This window comes from Musa acuminata, chromosome BXJ2-4 (assembly GCF_036884655.1).
Source record: "Musa acuminata AAA Group cultivar baxijiao chromosome BXJ2-4, Cavendish_Baxijiao_AAA, whole genome shotgun sequence".
Taxonomy (NCBI): domain Eukaryota; kingdom Viridiplantae; phylum Streptophyta; class Magnoliopsida; order Zingiberales; family Musaceae; genus Musa; species Musa acuminata.
Genome location: NC_088341.1, coordinates 40719991 through 40732669, shown reverse-complemented (window position 1 = coordinate 40732669; position 12679 = coordinate 40719991). Strand labels below are relative to the sequence as shown.

The window sequence follows — 12679 nt, the reverse complement described above, 5'->3', positions numbered from 1 at the left end:
GAATAACACTGGATCAGACAAGAGCACTCAAGTGAAGCAAAATGATCATCGAAACATTTGGTGCATGTTTCTTTTATCAATCAAAAACAAATATATACCAAGAAGAATATAAATATTTATGTGCTCATTATCCTAGATATTTAAAAATATTGACAGCAAATTGCATCATAGACAAGATATACCTTTGTCCTCAGGTCATTAATTACATCAGCTACAGTACTATTTTTTGGAAGTCTGATGCTGTGAACTGCAACCTAAGAGAAAAAATATATATATAAGTGGCAACTAAACTTCAAAAAGAAGCACAACCAATAAGCAGAAAAGGTGAAAACCAACCTCATCCTTTGTGGCATGGTGGAATGCAACCTTTAGAGTTTTTAAACCTTGCAATTCGGGCAGAGGAATATCCAATACCTCATAATATAATATATCAGAAGTCTACGCAAATAAAAATCAAATTTTATTAGTTCTTAAGAACCTTTTCTATTCAAAATATTTGTTTCTGAGGTTAACTTTTAGCCAAAGTTTAACAACCTGGTTATAGTGAACCAGCATGTCCGAAAGATGATCCACACCTCGGTACTTGATGGGTTGGGGTTTGGGCTGCTGAGAATAGCAGTTGTGTGATGTAAGACGAATTTTTGATGGATCATCCACTCCAAGTTGATGAGCAACTCTTTCAACAACATCATCGTAAGTAAACATTTTTGACCTTAAAATGTGGCAAAAGTTAACATATCAGAAGAAAAGGTTAGAAAAGACAAGTTACCCTCCTAGAATTATAAATGGTTATTGGTTCCTAACACATACAATTCTAAAGAAAAATCATCCTCCTTTGGCTTCTCCAATGACCGGAAGTGAACAACCTGTCAACATCAACCAATGCTTAAGCACAAGGATTTAAAATCAATTTAGGATAGAACATCAATGGGAACTTTACAGATAATAAAAGCAAATCACAATGTAGAACAATTGGAAAGGCATATAAAATGCTGCATGTTGCAAGACTTTGAAGTGTAGCAGTGTCGAGGCATCACAAAATGATATACTATGACTGAAACCCAAATATATAGAATTGAACTGTCAAGAAGAAGAATCTGATGGGAAATATTAGAAATAAGGAATAAGAAACTGCAATATAAGTAGTTTTACTCTGAATATAAAAAGATCCCAAATTATCTTACATATATTATCTCATAATTTATGTACATACAAAAGTTGTGCCTTTTGTAAATCTTCGAGCGGCTAATTTAGTGCCTATCTCTAGAATCAGGTGGTTGTATTGCTATATGTTGTTACAAACACAGATGTTCTATCTGCACTCTTTTACCAACATATCATCCTTTTTATTGATATAGGTGACAATTTAACAACCTAAACTTAAAAATGTTTCACTCAACTATATAACATGATCCATCAGTGATTTAAAAAGGCGCTTAGGCGCTCGCCTAAGTGCTCAGACGAGGCGAGGTGAGGCGAGGCCTGAGCACCTTGTTTAAGGGCCAGGTGGAATGCTTCAAAGAGGCACCGCCTAGGCGCTCGCCCAAGCCCAAGCGTCAGGCGCTTCGGGCGAGCGCCCGGGTGATATAAGGCGACCAAATCAGACTTTTAAGTCTGGTTCGGTTAAATTTGTGTTAGTTGGTACGATTGAACCAGCTAACACACGCAGTTATACTAGCGCGCGACCTTGACTCCAAACCCTACGCACGCTTCTCTCACAGTTTTCGCCGCCGAAGATTTCTCCCTCTATGTTCGCCGCCAATGATTTCTCCCTCTGCCTCTTTCGCCGATGGTTTCTCCTGCTGCCTTCGAGTCTTCCTCTGTCGCCGATCGAGTCTCCTTAGCTTCCATTGTCTGTCGTTGTTGTTGCCCACTACCTGTTGCTGTCCACGATATGACCCCGCTGCAACTATTGTTGTCCGCAACTCCGCAGGTTCCGCTGCTGTCTGCTACCTCCTGCTGTCTGTCCGCGACTTTGTTGCCTCCTGCTATCCACGACTCAACTTCTCACTACAACTTCTCACTGTCGGTCTCTACTCTTCCTACTACTATTAACAATATGTTAACAGTAGATTATTAATTACTGTCAAAATAATCTTTATTTATTAGATTAATAATATATATTTAGATTTTAACACTGCTAATCTTTGTTTATTTGAAATTATTATTAGAGTTTCAGGATAACTGACAAGTGTACAAAACAATTCAATAGATTCTTCAATGAATTCAAAAAAGGATCCTGCATAGAAATATAATTATCTAAAGGATCCTAAAGATCCTAATGCAGTTACTTGCATCTTTTGTGATAAGACTACTAGAGGTGGTATTTTTCGTGCAAAACAGCATCTAGTAGGAAATTTCAAGAATGCAACAGCTTGCAAGAAGTATCCAGTTGAGGTAAAAGAAGAGCTACTGGCATATATGAATAAAAAAAAAATGCAAAAGAATGAATCTTATGAGATTTTACTAGAGGATAATGTTGAACATATCAGGGATGATGAAGAAGAAGATTATTCTGAGTGTCAATCCAAGTGGGAAAAAAGTACACGATAGAAAAGGAAAAGAAGCTATGGTTATTCAGAAGGGTAAAATGGGACCGATGGACCTATATATGTATCAAGGATCACAAAAGCAACAAGAGCAAACAAGAGACTCAAAATTAAGACAAACAAATATAAGTGATGCTTGTGATAAAGAAATAAGGGGAAGAATAATTCAGCACATTGCTCGCTTCTTCTATCAGGTTGGCCTTCCCCTTAGTACAAACTATTTAGACAGTTTTAAGGAGATGATTGAAGCTATTGAAAGATATGGTGCAGGATTAAAACCTCCAAATTATTATAAGATGCGAGTTCTATTGTTGAAAAAAGAGTTGGATTATATAAATGACTTACTAATGAGCCACAAAGAATCATAGGTAAAAACATGGTTGCTCTATTATGTCATTTGTGCAGTCAATAGATGCATCATCTTTTATGAAATCTGGAGAAAAGATATATGATTTGCTTGACAAATTCGTGGAAGAAATTAGTGAACAAAATGTCGACCAAGTTATAACCAATAATGGAAACAACTATGTATTAGCTGGTAAGATTCATCTTTTGAATTTTTGAATTTTTTAATTTTTTAATTACTTTGTCTTCAATTAAATGGAAGGTGTATTAAACTCCTTAGTCTTATCATTTTTGTTATCCTTTGTCTCAGGTCAATTACTTGAAACAAAAATAAAGCACTTATGTTGGACTCCATAGGCGACACATTGTATTGATTTAATATTGGAGAATATTGAAAAGATCCCCGAAATCAAGAAAACTTTAGAAAGGACAATCTTTATTGTTGGATTTCTTTATAATCATTCTAGGGCTTTGAATATTATGAGAGGATTCACAAGCAACAAGGGCTTGGTGAGATATGATGTCAACCGATTTGCTACTACTTTTTTAACATTACAGAGTGTGCATCATCAAAAATATACCTTGAGAAACACATTTACCTCGAAAAAATTAGTGACAAGCAAATGGACAAAAGAAGCGAAAGGCAGGAAGGCCAGCGATATCATCTTATTGTCGTCCTTTAGGAATCTTGTAATTTATTTATTAAAGGTAATGTGCCCTCTTGTTCGAGTTCTTCGATTGACGGATAATGAAAATAGGCATGCAATAGGATATATTTATAAGGCTATGGATAGTGCAAAGGCGGCGATTCAGAAGTCTTTTAATGGAAATGAAAAAAATATAAGAAAATGTTTACAATCATTGACAAAAGATGGAATTGCCAACTTCATCGTTCCTTACATGCAATAGGATATTATTTGAACCCAGAATTCTTTTATAAGATCACGTCCGTTGGGTTTGATGGAAAAGTTCTGAATGGATTATATCGGTGCATTGCAAGATTGATTCCAAACCTTGAGATGCAAGAAAAGATTATTAATGAATTATCTTTTTATAAGAATATCGATGGCCTTTTTGGAATTCCAATGGTAGTTCGATCCAAAACAACTACATCCCGAAGTATTAATAATTTGATATAATTAATTTCATCTATTGTATGTTACTATGTTAATGCTAATAATAAAATAAATTTTGCAACTGAATGATGGAGTCTATTTGGAAATTTCACCCCGAACTTATAGCAATTTGCTATCAAAATACTTAGTTTAATATGTAGTGTTGCGAGTTATGAGTAAAACTGGAGTATCTTTGAGCATGTAAAGATGACAAGATATTTTAATTTATTTTTATATATATTAATATATTTTTAAATTATATGACATAACAGATTCACTCAAAGAGAAGAAATCGGTTGGAGCATCAACGATTATACGATCTTGTTTATATAAAGTATAATCAAGCTTTGAAAGCTCATCATAATTTACGAAAAAGAATTGATCCAATCTTATTACAAGAAATTGATGATTCAAATGAGTGGTTGATGGGAGAATGGGTGCGAACTTGCAAGATGTTGAAGACAAGTTTGTATTCGAAGATGATAGCTTGACATGACGAGATGTGACAAGAGCTTCAGATGCTAGAGAATTACAAATATAAACAACACAGATGACGAAGAGAAAAATGAGTACAATAGCATTAAGCTCGGGTCCTATTATTGTTGAAGAGAATAAAACATATTTTGATGATGAAGAAGGATCAGAGGAAGAGAATGAACACAATGAAGATAAATTGTTTGAAAATGACTTTAATGTAAAACTTTATTGTTTTAAATTTTGAGTCTTTTGACATTTTTGCTATTATGACTTGGTACTTTAAATCTTTTTTATTTAATATCATATTTTTATTTAAATAATCATATTTATTAATTATATTATATATTTTTTATATTTTAATATTTTAGAGCGTCTCGCTTCGCTCGAGCGTTTTGGGACATTGGTGTTTAGCGCTTTTTAAATCACTGTGATCCATATCCAAACATTGATTTTAGCTCTTTATAGTTAAACTTGACTAATTTTTTTCCTCAATTTAAAAAGTACAAAAAGATGAGCAACACATTTTAACTCCACCTCCTATAGAAATCAGAAGCACCTTATTGTAATAGTATCTGGTAAATGTTGGAAGATTATGGGATTGTATTTCATCTATGATTGTTCCTGTATATACTTTTCAAATTTGATTCTTCCCATAAAAAATTTTCCTTTGGAAATCCCTTCGTTTCCCTTCAGCTTTCAGCAGTTAAGTATCTCAGAGTTCTATCAAATCAGAAAAATCTATACATAACTTTTTCTCCTTCCAATACTCACTGAACTATTTACCTTTTCTCAATTTGATACTTTGCTTTCTTTATAGAAACTTCCCCCAAAAATATGATGAAAAGCATAAACACACTGCATATTGATGAAAGAACATCCTCCAAATAATTATACAAAAATTCCTAAATCATATGAACTTTAAAATATGCTAACTAGCACCAGCCATGCTAGGGATGATTCTGTAAAAAAGATTACTGAAAGTATTCAACTTCTATAGAAACATGAACTATAGAACTCTTCAATGGAATCACATCTGGAAAGAAGCTAGAAAAGTCATTCATGCATGGCCAGGAAGACACACCTGGCGATTATGAACGTACTCCAAGAAAGAAGGAACATCAGGGTACCGATATTGGTCTTCATTTCCTAATGCTGAAGCTCTTTGATAGCAAATGATGTCTCCATCTTCAATCTGGAGTCAGAGGTCCAAATGAGCCAAGTAGAGTTGAAAAAGAAATGACATTTCAATAAAATTAAAGCATTGGATAGACCTGGCTAGATCGAAAAGAGATCCGCTTGTCGATGTGTTCACACATTACATTTGGCTCAAACTTTATTTCCTAAAGATTGTAGCAGAATAAGATTAGAGCCCTTGGATAAGTCATATATTAAAACTATCAATAGGGTTAATATCTTCTATGAGAAAATAATTTATTAAATTTAAATATAATACAGATCCGATAGGATCTCTGTATCAAAATCTAACACAAATGAAAAGATTAGTTTGAACGCAGCTACAGTCAATGTCTGAGTCAGTTACGAAATGCAGTCTTGGATACGGATTTAGATGCATGGGATGCTGACCAGTGTACATGGCATGGATTAAAATCTTGATTGGGTACCAATACCACTGGTGACTGGACCAGTTTGGGGTAGCATGGGTATTTGTTGGTCTCGGTTGATGCCACTTGTACCATCAAAGGAGAGAGAGAGAGAAGAGAGAGGAGGGGGAGGAGAGAGGCAGCGGTGCGGCAGGGAAGGACAGTGGAGGAGAGAGACAACCTTAGAAAGAGAAAGGAGAAGAAGAAGAAAGAAGAAGAAAAAAGATAGTTGTGACACTTAACAAAAATTTTAAAAAATAAGGTATTGGCAACAGGGAGTAAATGTTTCCCCAGGTATAGTTCAGTACCAATCTGCTGTTTGATAAGCCTGGTATGGTGACCTTACTGGACAATACAATCTATATTAGACAAAACCAGACTAAAATTACATGGTCTATTTCATGCTACATGGCCCTCAGACCGGCAAATATTGACCCATACCAATGGGTGCACGTTCTATTTTAGTCCATGCTACATGGCACTCTGTACTGTATAAGTTGACAACTTGTGAGACCTTTTTTTTCCTTGTTCTTACTTGTAATCAAATATCATTATTGCATGCATTCAAACTTACTGTGTTTCTAAATAACAAATATGGTTAATGCAAACATCAGCTTATTACATAAATGGGATTTCCAAATGTTACAAACTTCCAATTCAACAGCTCTTGTATCTCAGAAAAAATATTTAACAAATGTACGGTTATTCATTTCTCCAATCTTATATCTGTTTGCTTCACAACCCTAAAAAAATGGTGGTAATGCTTAAACACATATAAAGATTTGCTAGAAACAATATCAGTACTTCAAATGAAAAACCAACCTCATAAAGTTCAATTTCTTCATTTGGAGGGAAACCAGCCATTTCATTCAATTTTGTCAGTACTTCAATTGGCTTTCCTAAAGACTTCAGGAACAGCCTTCCTACAAATCTACATTTGATCACAGAAGAAAAGAAAATATATGAGAGTTCAAGCATAATATGTGTGTGTAACCCTTGGCCCCACAATAAGGCTGCTCCCCTGAGAATTGGACTGTTAAGGGTTCAAGTCATGAAAATAGGCTCTCTAGTTGGAAGGCCAGAGCTGCATAGTATTAACACTTCACAGAAATCACATTGGTGGAAACCCCAAACACTAGGCTGCTCTTTTGGAGTTAAGTAACATTATAGTGCAAGAAAAATAGCGAATCAAGAAATACATGGTACCTCAGCTCTTCTTTTTCAGGGTCATAGAGCTTGAAAAAAAGAAGTATCTCTTCCTTGGTCTTTGATGGTGGAGGAACAGGGCAAAGATCCTGTTTTGTCGCAATTGATGTTTAAAAATTGCATCAGACTATAAAATAAGCACTTAAACCTTAGAATCTTTTCACCTTTATATAGATTATCAAGTATGAATGCAGAATGCTTTTAGAACAACAACAATATATGGACTGAACAAAATTGTGATATATATTACCGGCCCCAGCTCTACTTCCAAGAATAGCTTCAGTTCAGCATTATGTGCCTTATTTGATACCTCTCTAAGCTGTCCAACCTATACATGTTCATAAATGAACCAAACAGAACTTTTAGATTTAGAACAGCTTTGCAATGGCTGCATAAGTACAATCATCAGTGCCATGCAATCAACAAAGGACTCTAAATTACAATATTAATTTGGATACCAGAAAACAATTCTTATTTGTAGGAAACACATGAAGACAGTCACATACATTAAATAAAAAAGAAGTGAATGAAATATTATATAAAAATTAAACAAATGAGTTTTCATGAATTCAATCACATAACTTGGAATCTACAAACCGGAAATGGGAACAGAAAACAATGTAAAAGGATATTTCATGCAGCAATTTTCATCCCATTAAGGAAACTTCTTATCTGAAACAGAAATAATCTTGAACCAATTTGTAACTGTGCATCTACAATTACCTAACTTAAGGAGGTAAAGATACTGCAAGATTAAAACAATATATGCTTCAAGAAGAATTGCAAATACTGCCCATAAGAACAAAAAAGAAAATAGACAATAGAACTTAAAGCAGTAAACCTGTTTATACTTTAACAAAGAAAAATCATTACCAAATGTCATTGCCAAACAATGGATACCACGAAAGCTCGTAATGTCATAGGCTTTTGATAAAATGAACATACAAGAAACAAAAATGAAAAAACAGACAAGTTATGATCCAGAACTTCTTTCCTCTTAATCCTAAGCATTGGCCATAAAACCTTTTTGATGCAAATAATCACAAATTTGTTTACAAAAAAGTGTTTTTAGGCGGATCTTATCACCCCAGAAAGTGTTTTTAGGGGAGCCTATATGAGATCCACTCATATAGGCTCCCCACCTTAAAAAAAGCCTTTGGGAGGCCATACCACCTTGAAAAAGAGTTCAGGGGTGATTTGGCCAACCTAAATGGATGTGTTCTTATCTTCAAGCAATAGTTGAAGATTCAAACTTAAGACAGAATTCATCATGCAATAAACAGTCTCCGGTGTTGACTTATAATTCCAGTTGTTATACACATCAGGTCAAACTGAAGAAGTCACAAGAAAGATACAGAACTCGTTGCTTTTTTAAATTTTACCATGAATCCATTATGCACATGTATAACTAGTGCAACATCTTGATACCCAATGGACACGCACTGAAAATTGTTGACCCAAAACAAAGCTGTTTTTGCTAGCAATTCAATACGAAGAAAACTAAATAGAGAAAGGTAAAGAATGCAGATTATAAATTAGCTCAAATTCACAAATCCAGAATAATTAAGAAAAAATAGTCATGTGAAAATAAAAAAAACAAATGAATACTCACAGGCTGTGCTTCCTCCTGAGGTGTTAAAGGCCGATTGGGGCGGTATGTGTGGTTTTGCCGCTTGGCCCACAGCCAAAAGCGATGAAACTGCACCGGTATACCAAATTCTTTGGCCACTTCCTCCTGCCAAGTGCATTATTTTTGAACCAGTGATGCTGCCAACAAAATTTTCAAAAGGGCAACAAAGCAACATTGTAATTAAGGATATAAATCTTCAATGATAGATTGTCTTGACTATTACAGACCTCGGGCCTCTATTTATTTCAATACTGAGGGACTTGTGCAAGGTGGAAGGAATGCCAGCTTTTAAGGAGAAGTAGCTGGGGTCCAAAGTGCTACAGGATGTCAAGAATAAGGATTCTAATATGCCCATGGTCAGTATGTTCAGCTTTTTTGGGCAACCAACTAAAACCTTCTTCTGACATCCTTGTTTGGAAGAAACGAGGCTCATCAGGTAAGACAATTTAGCAAGTAAGTCCAGAAGCCACAACCCTAAAGGACAGATTGCAAAATATGAAAAATACCAATGCCCACAATGAAACTTAAATCAACAATTTATATCAGGATTTACTCGATGGTACTCGCTGGAATCAATACTCAGTTCTACATGGTATGTTCTGTAACCTTTTAGCTCTTTCAAACATCAACATATTTTACATTAAGGCTTTCCACTCCATAACCTTTTATGGCTTTGGACTGTTATTGAAAGAACCAGTGAGAAGTACATTAAACCTCTGATGTACTTCACTATATTATACAGTTTCACACCCCAAAAAATAGATACAAAATCAAATGCAACAACTTAACAAATGAAATAGAAGTTTCTTGAGATATTAGAAAGAGACACCTAGAATCATTTACTGCATATATCAAAATGATTTAACTCTTAAGAATCTTATTGGTTGCTTCCATTTTTGTTCAACTAGCTTGTTCACTTCTACCTTACATGCTTTCCACTCCATAAACATCAACATATTTTACATTAAGGCTTTCCACTCCATAACCTTTTATGGCTTTGGACTGTTATTGAAAGAACCAGTGAGAAGTACATTAAACCTCTGATGTACTTCACTATATTATACAGTTTCACACCCCAAAAAATAGATACAAAATCAAATGCAACAACTTAACAAATAAAATAGAAGTTTCTTGAGATATTAGAAAGAGACGCCTAGAATCATTTACTGCATATATCAAAATGAAACTCTTAAGAATCTTATTAGTTGCTTCCATTTTTGTTCAACTAGCTTGTTCACTTCTACCTTAAAATGGCTGAATGGCAGTTGTTTCTGGACACGAAAGTTCCGAACTTTGTCATGGTCTACTAGATCGAAAAATATTTCCTTTCCAATCTGTTCTGCCAAATCCTCATTCCGAGCAACCTGGATGGATCAGAAAATTTATTTCATTAAATTGCAAGAGAGGGATCACAATCTTCATAGTAATCAACACAGAGACTCAATACATGGGAACCCCATGGAAGACCTTTATGATGGTATAAAGATGAGCCTCAGCCTTCTCCTTCTTTTTGTTCTCCTTCTCTTCTTGTTCTTTCTTCAATCTTATCTGTAGAAATATATTAAATTGTAAATCTCTCAAAGATAGACACCAAAAATCTAATGAATTTTCAGAAACTCACTCTTAGGTGCTCTGCTATGTCTTTCTCATCCACATCACACATAATTTTCTCCTTGTCGCTCTCACGAATGTACACAAGCATGTAAGCATTTGAATATTTGGTAAATTTAAATGGAGTGTTATTGAAGCCGGGATTTGTCTGAGGCAACTGTGGGAGACAAGTAGTAAAAGATGAAAATAGCATATAGAAGATCCTGTAAGAAAGAAATTAGAATCAAACAGGAACACAGATACTATTCAAACCTCTTCTTCACCACCATACTGCTCCTCTAGTGCCCTTTTAGCGTCTTCCTTTGTCACTCGCTCATCATCGAACTTAAACCTGAGAAAAGAATAATTCAAAACCGTGTATGTATCAAGTAACTCCCTGCTATAATGTAGTTTCCCGATCAAAATAAGGGCAAGAACATGTGAAAGCCACTGGTAACCAGTAGACAATGAGCACAAAATGCAACTCTTGTTCAAGTTAGAGAATGATTAAACTCATAAATAAAACTAAGCAGCAAAAAATGTCAAGTACACTTGTCTTAGAAAAGAAGATACTCTATGAACTTTGGCAGTGCCACTAAACCAGCACAAACAAAACCAGTTACTGATAAGCCTACTAATAGTTATGAAAATAATAGTGTCAAATGGATCCTTTAACAGTAAGATGTAAATCATGCCAATGGAGGCTTCTAATTGTCAAGACAGAACTAACAGAGAATTGAAAGAATCTACTTACTGAAGATACAACTAAAAGAATCTTACACAACAAATCAACATCTTTTGTTAGGATTCTGAAGAAATAAAAGAAACAGGCCATTGTTGGAAGCTAAGGCACTACTACAGTATTTGCCCAAGCAGCTTAATAAACAATCTCAAACAGGTAAACTAAGCAGCAAATTGGATGGCTAGCAAATTTGGCTTGGACAGTAAGCAGTGTGTTTTTCCCAAATGGCAATATAATTGGCCAAAATTATATGGCCATGGTATGCTCCCTGTAGGTGGATTTGTACAAATGATATGCAATTAACTTCAGGCCTCAACTAAAATATCTGGAGCCATAATAGAGACCATAATAGGTGCTGCAATTAGAGCCCAACAAGCTTAAAAATTGGTAATTGTTTTTAAAAGAAATATATCTGGAAATGTGTGGCCGCTAGAGGATTTTCTTTTAAATTCTTACATCACATAACAACAGTGCTCATGTGAGAAGCTATATGTGGAAACTAAGTACCACTGATCCGATAGAGTTGGTCGGATGAAAGCATAGTAATGTCCTCCGTGCACCCCACCACTGTGAACAAGAACACTGCAAGCAAGAACAAATACATCACCAGATAATTTCAAAATGAACCAAATTCTGAAGGTATGTTGACATTCTGTGACAAGAATAACCAAGAAAAGTAGCAGAAGTTGTTGCCAATAATTTCGTATCTGATGCTTGCAAAGAGTATTGAATAATGTGATTAACTAATAATCAAATAAAATATTGTCTCAAATTGCATGTAAATACCATCAGATTACAAATAGCATGACTATGAAATCTTGGTATAAGAAAATTTATTTTATAAGATAGACCAACATAATTTCAAAGAAAAACTCCGAAGGAATAGAAAAATTAGCCATGGCTCAGACTTGAAATGTACATAGCTTCTATTTAGCTTATATGTCTTGAGACGGTTGATATTCATTGACACAGAATTCTGTAAACATCAAAATTTGTTTTGAGTAGCAAGTTGTGTAGACATCTTTTGCAGTTTGGGAACATAACATGGTTTAATCATCAATCACTCATGTGTACATAATCTATACTTGATGTAGTCAACAGAATGGAATACTTGTGCCAAACAGTGGCACAATAGTTGTCATCCACAAAAGCTTTATTCTAGTGACTATTCTGTATGTAGTGGCCATCCCCAAAACCGACGATCCAATTATCATGGTTGGACCAATAAGTACAAACCCATACCAATCAGTGCACCTGATTTTTAAAATCTTGCCACCAACTTACCAAAAAATCATTATAGAACAGAAAGAAGAATAACACCAACACAGTGAAGCCGTTCTTCACCTGATCCATAAGCTTTTCAACTAACAAAATTTTCAAAATCATGGTTGCATCAGGTAGTACTCGATGTCAGTCCCACAGGT

The 12679-nt window shown here is 34.9% G+C and overlaps 1 protein-coding gene across 2 annotated transcripts in view; it reads right to left on the bottom strand.

The window, feature by feature from the left end:
• LOC135610890 (ubiquitin C-terminal hydrolase 13-like) overlaps positions 1-12679 on the bottom strand; it is a 28581-nt gene that overhangs the window by 9680 nt on the left and 6222 nt on the right. The window contains exons 11-25 of one of the 2 annotated variants that reach the window (XM_065105907.1): positions 11763-11837; positions 10787-10865; positions 10545-10691; positions 10391-10471; positions 10168-10287; positions 8906-9028; positions 7544-7621; positions 7294-7382; positions 6910-7018; positions 5758-5826; positions 5568-5678; positions 811-866; positions 535-712; positions 337-438; positions 183-254 (exon numbers count right to left, since the gene is read on the bottom strand). In XM_065105907.1, coding sequence (XP_064961979.1) covers positions 183-254; positions 337-438; positions 535-712; positions 811-866; positions 5568-5678; positions 5758-5826; positions 6910-7018; positions 7294-7382; positions 7544-7621; positions 8906-9028; positions 10168-10287; positions 10391-10471; positions 10545-10691; positions 10787-10865; positions 11763-11837 — 1489 coding nt within the window. The remainder of the gene's footprint in view (positions 1-182; positions 255-336; positions 439-534; positions 713-810; positions 867-5567; positions 5679-5757; positions 5827-6909; positions 7019-7293; positions 7383-7543; positions 7622-8905; positions 9029-10167; positions 10288-10390; positions 10472-10544; positions 10692-10786; positions 10866-11762; positions 11838-12679) is intronic. The other variant, XM_065105908.1, reaches the window with a different exon arrangement.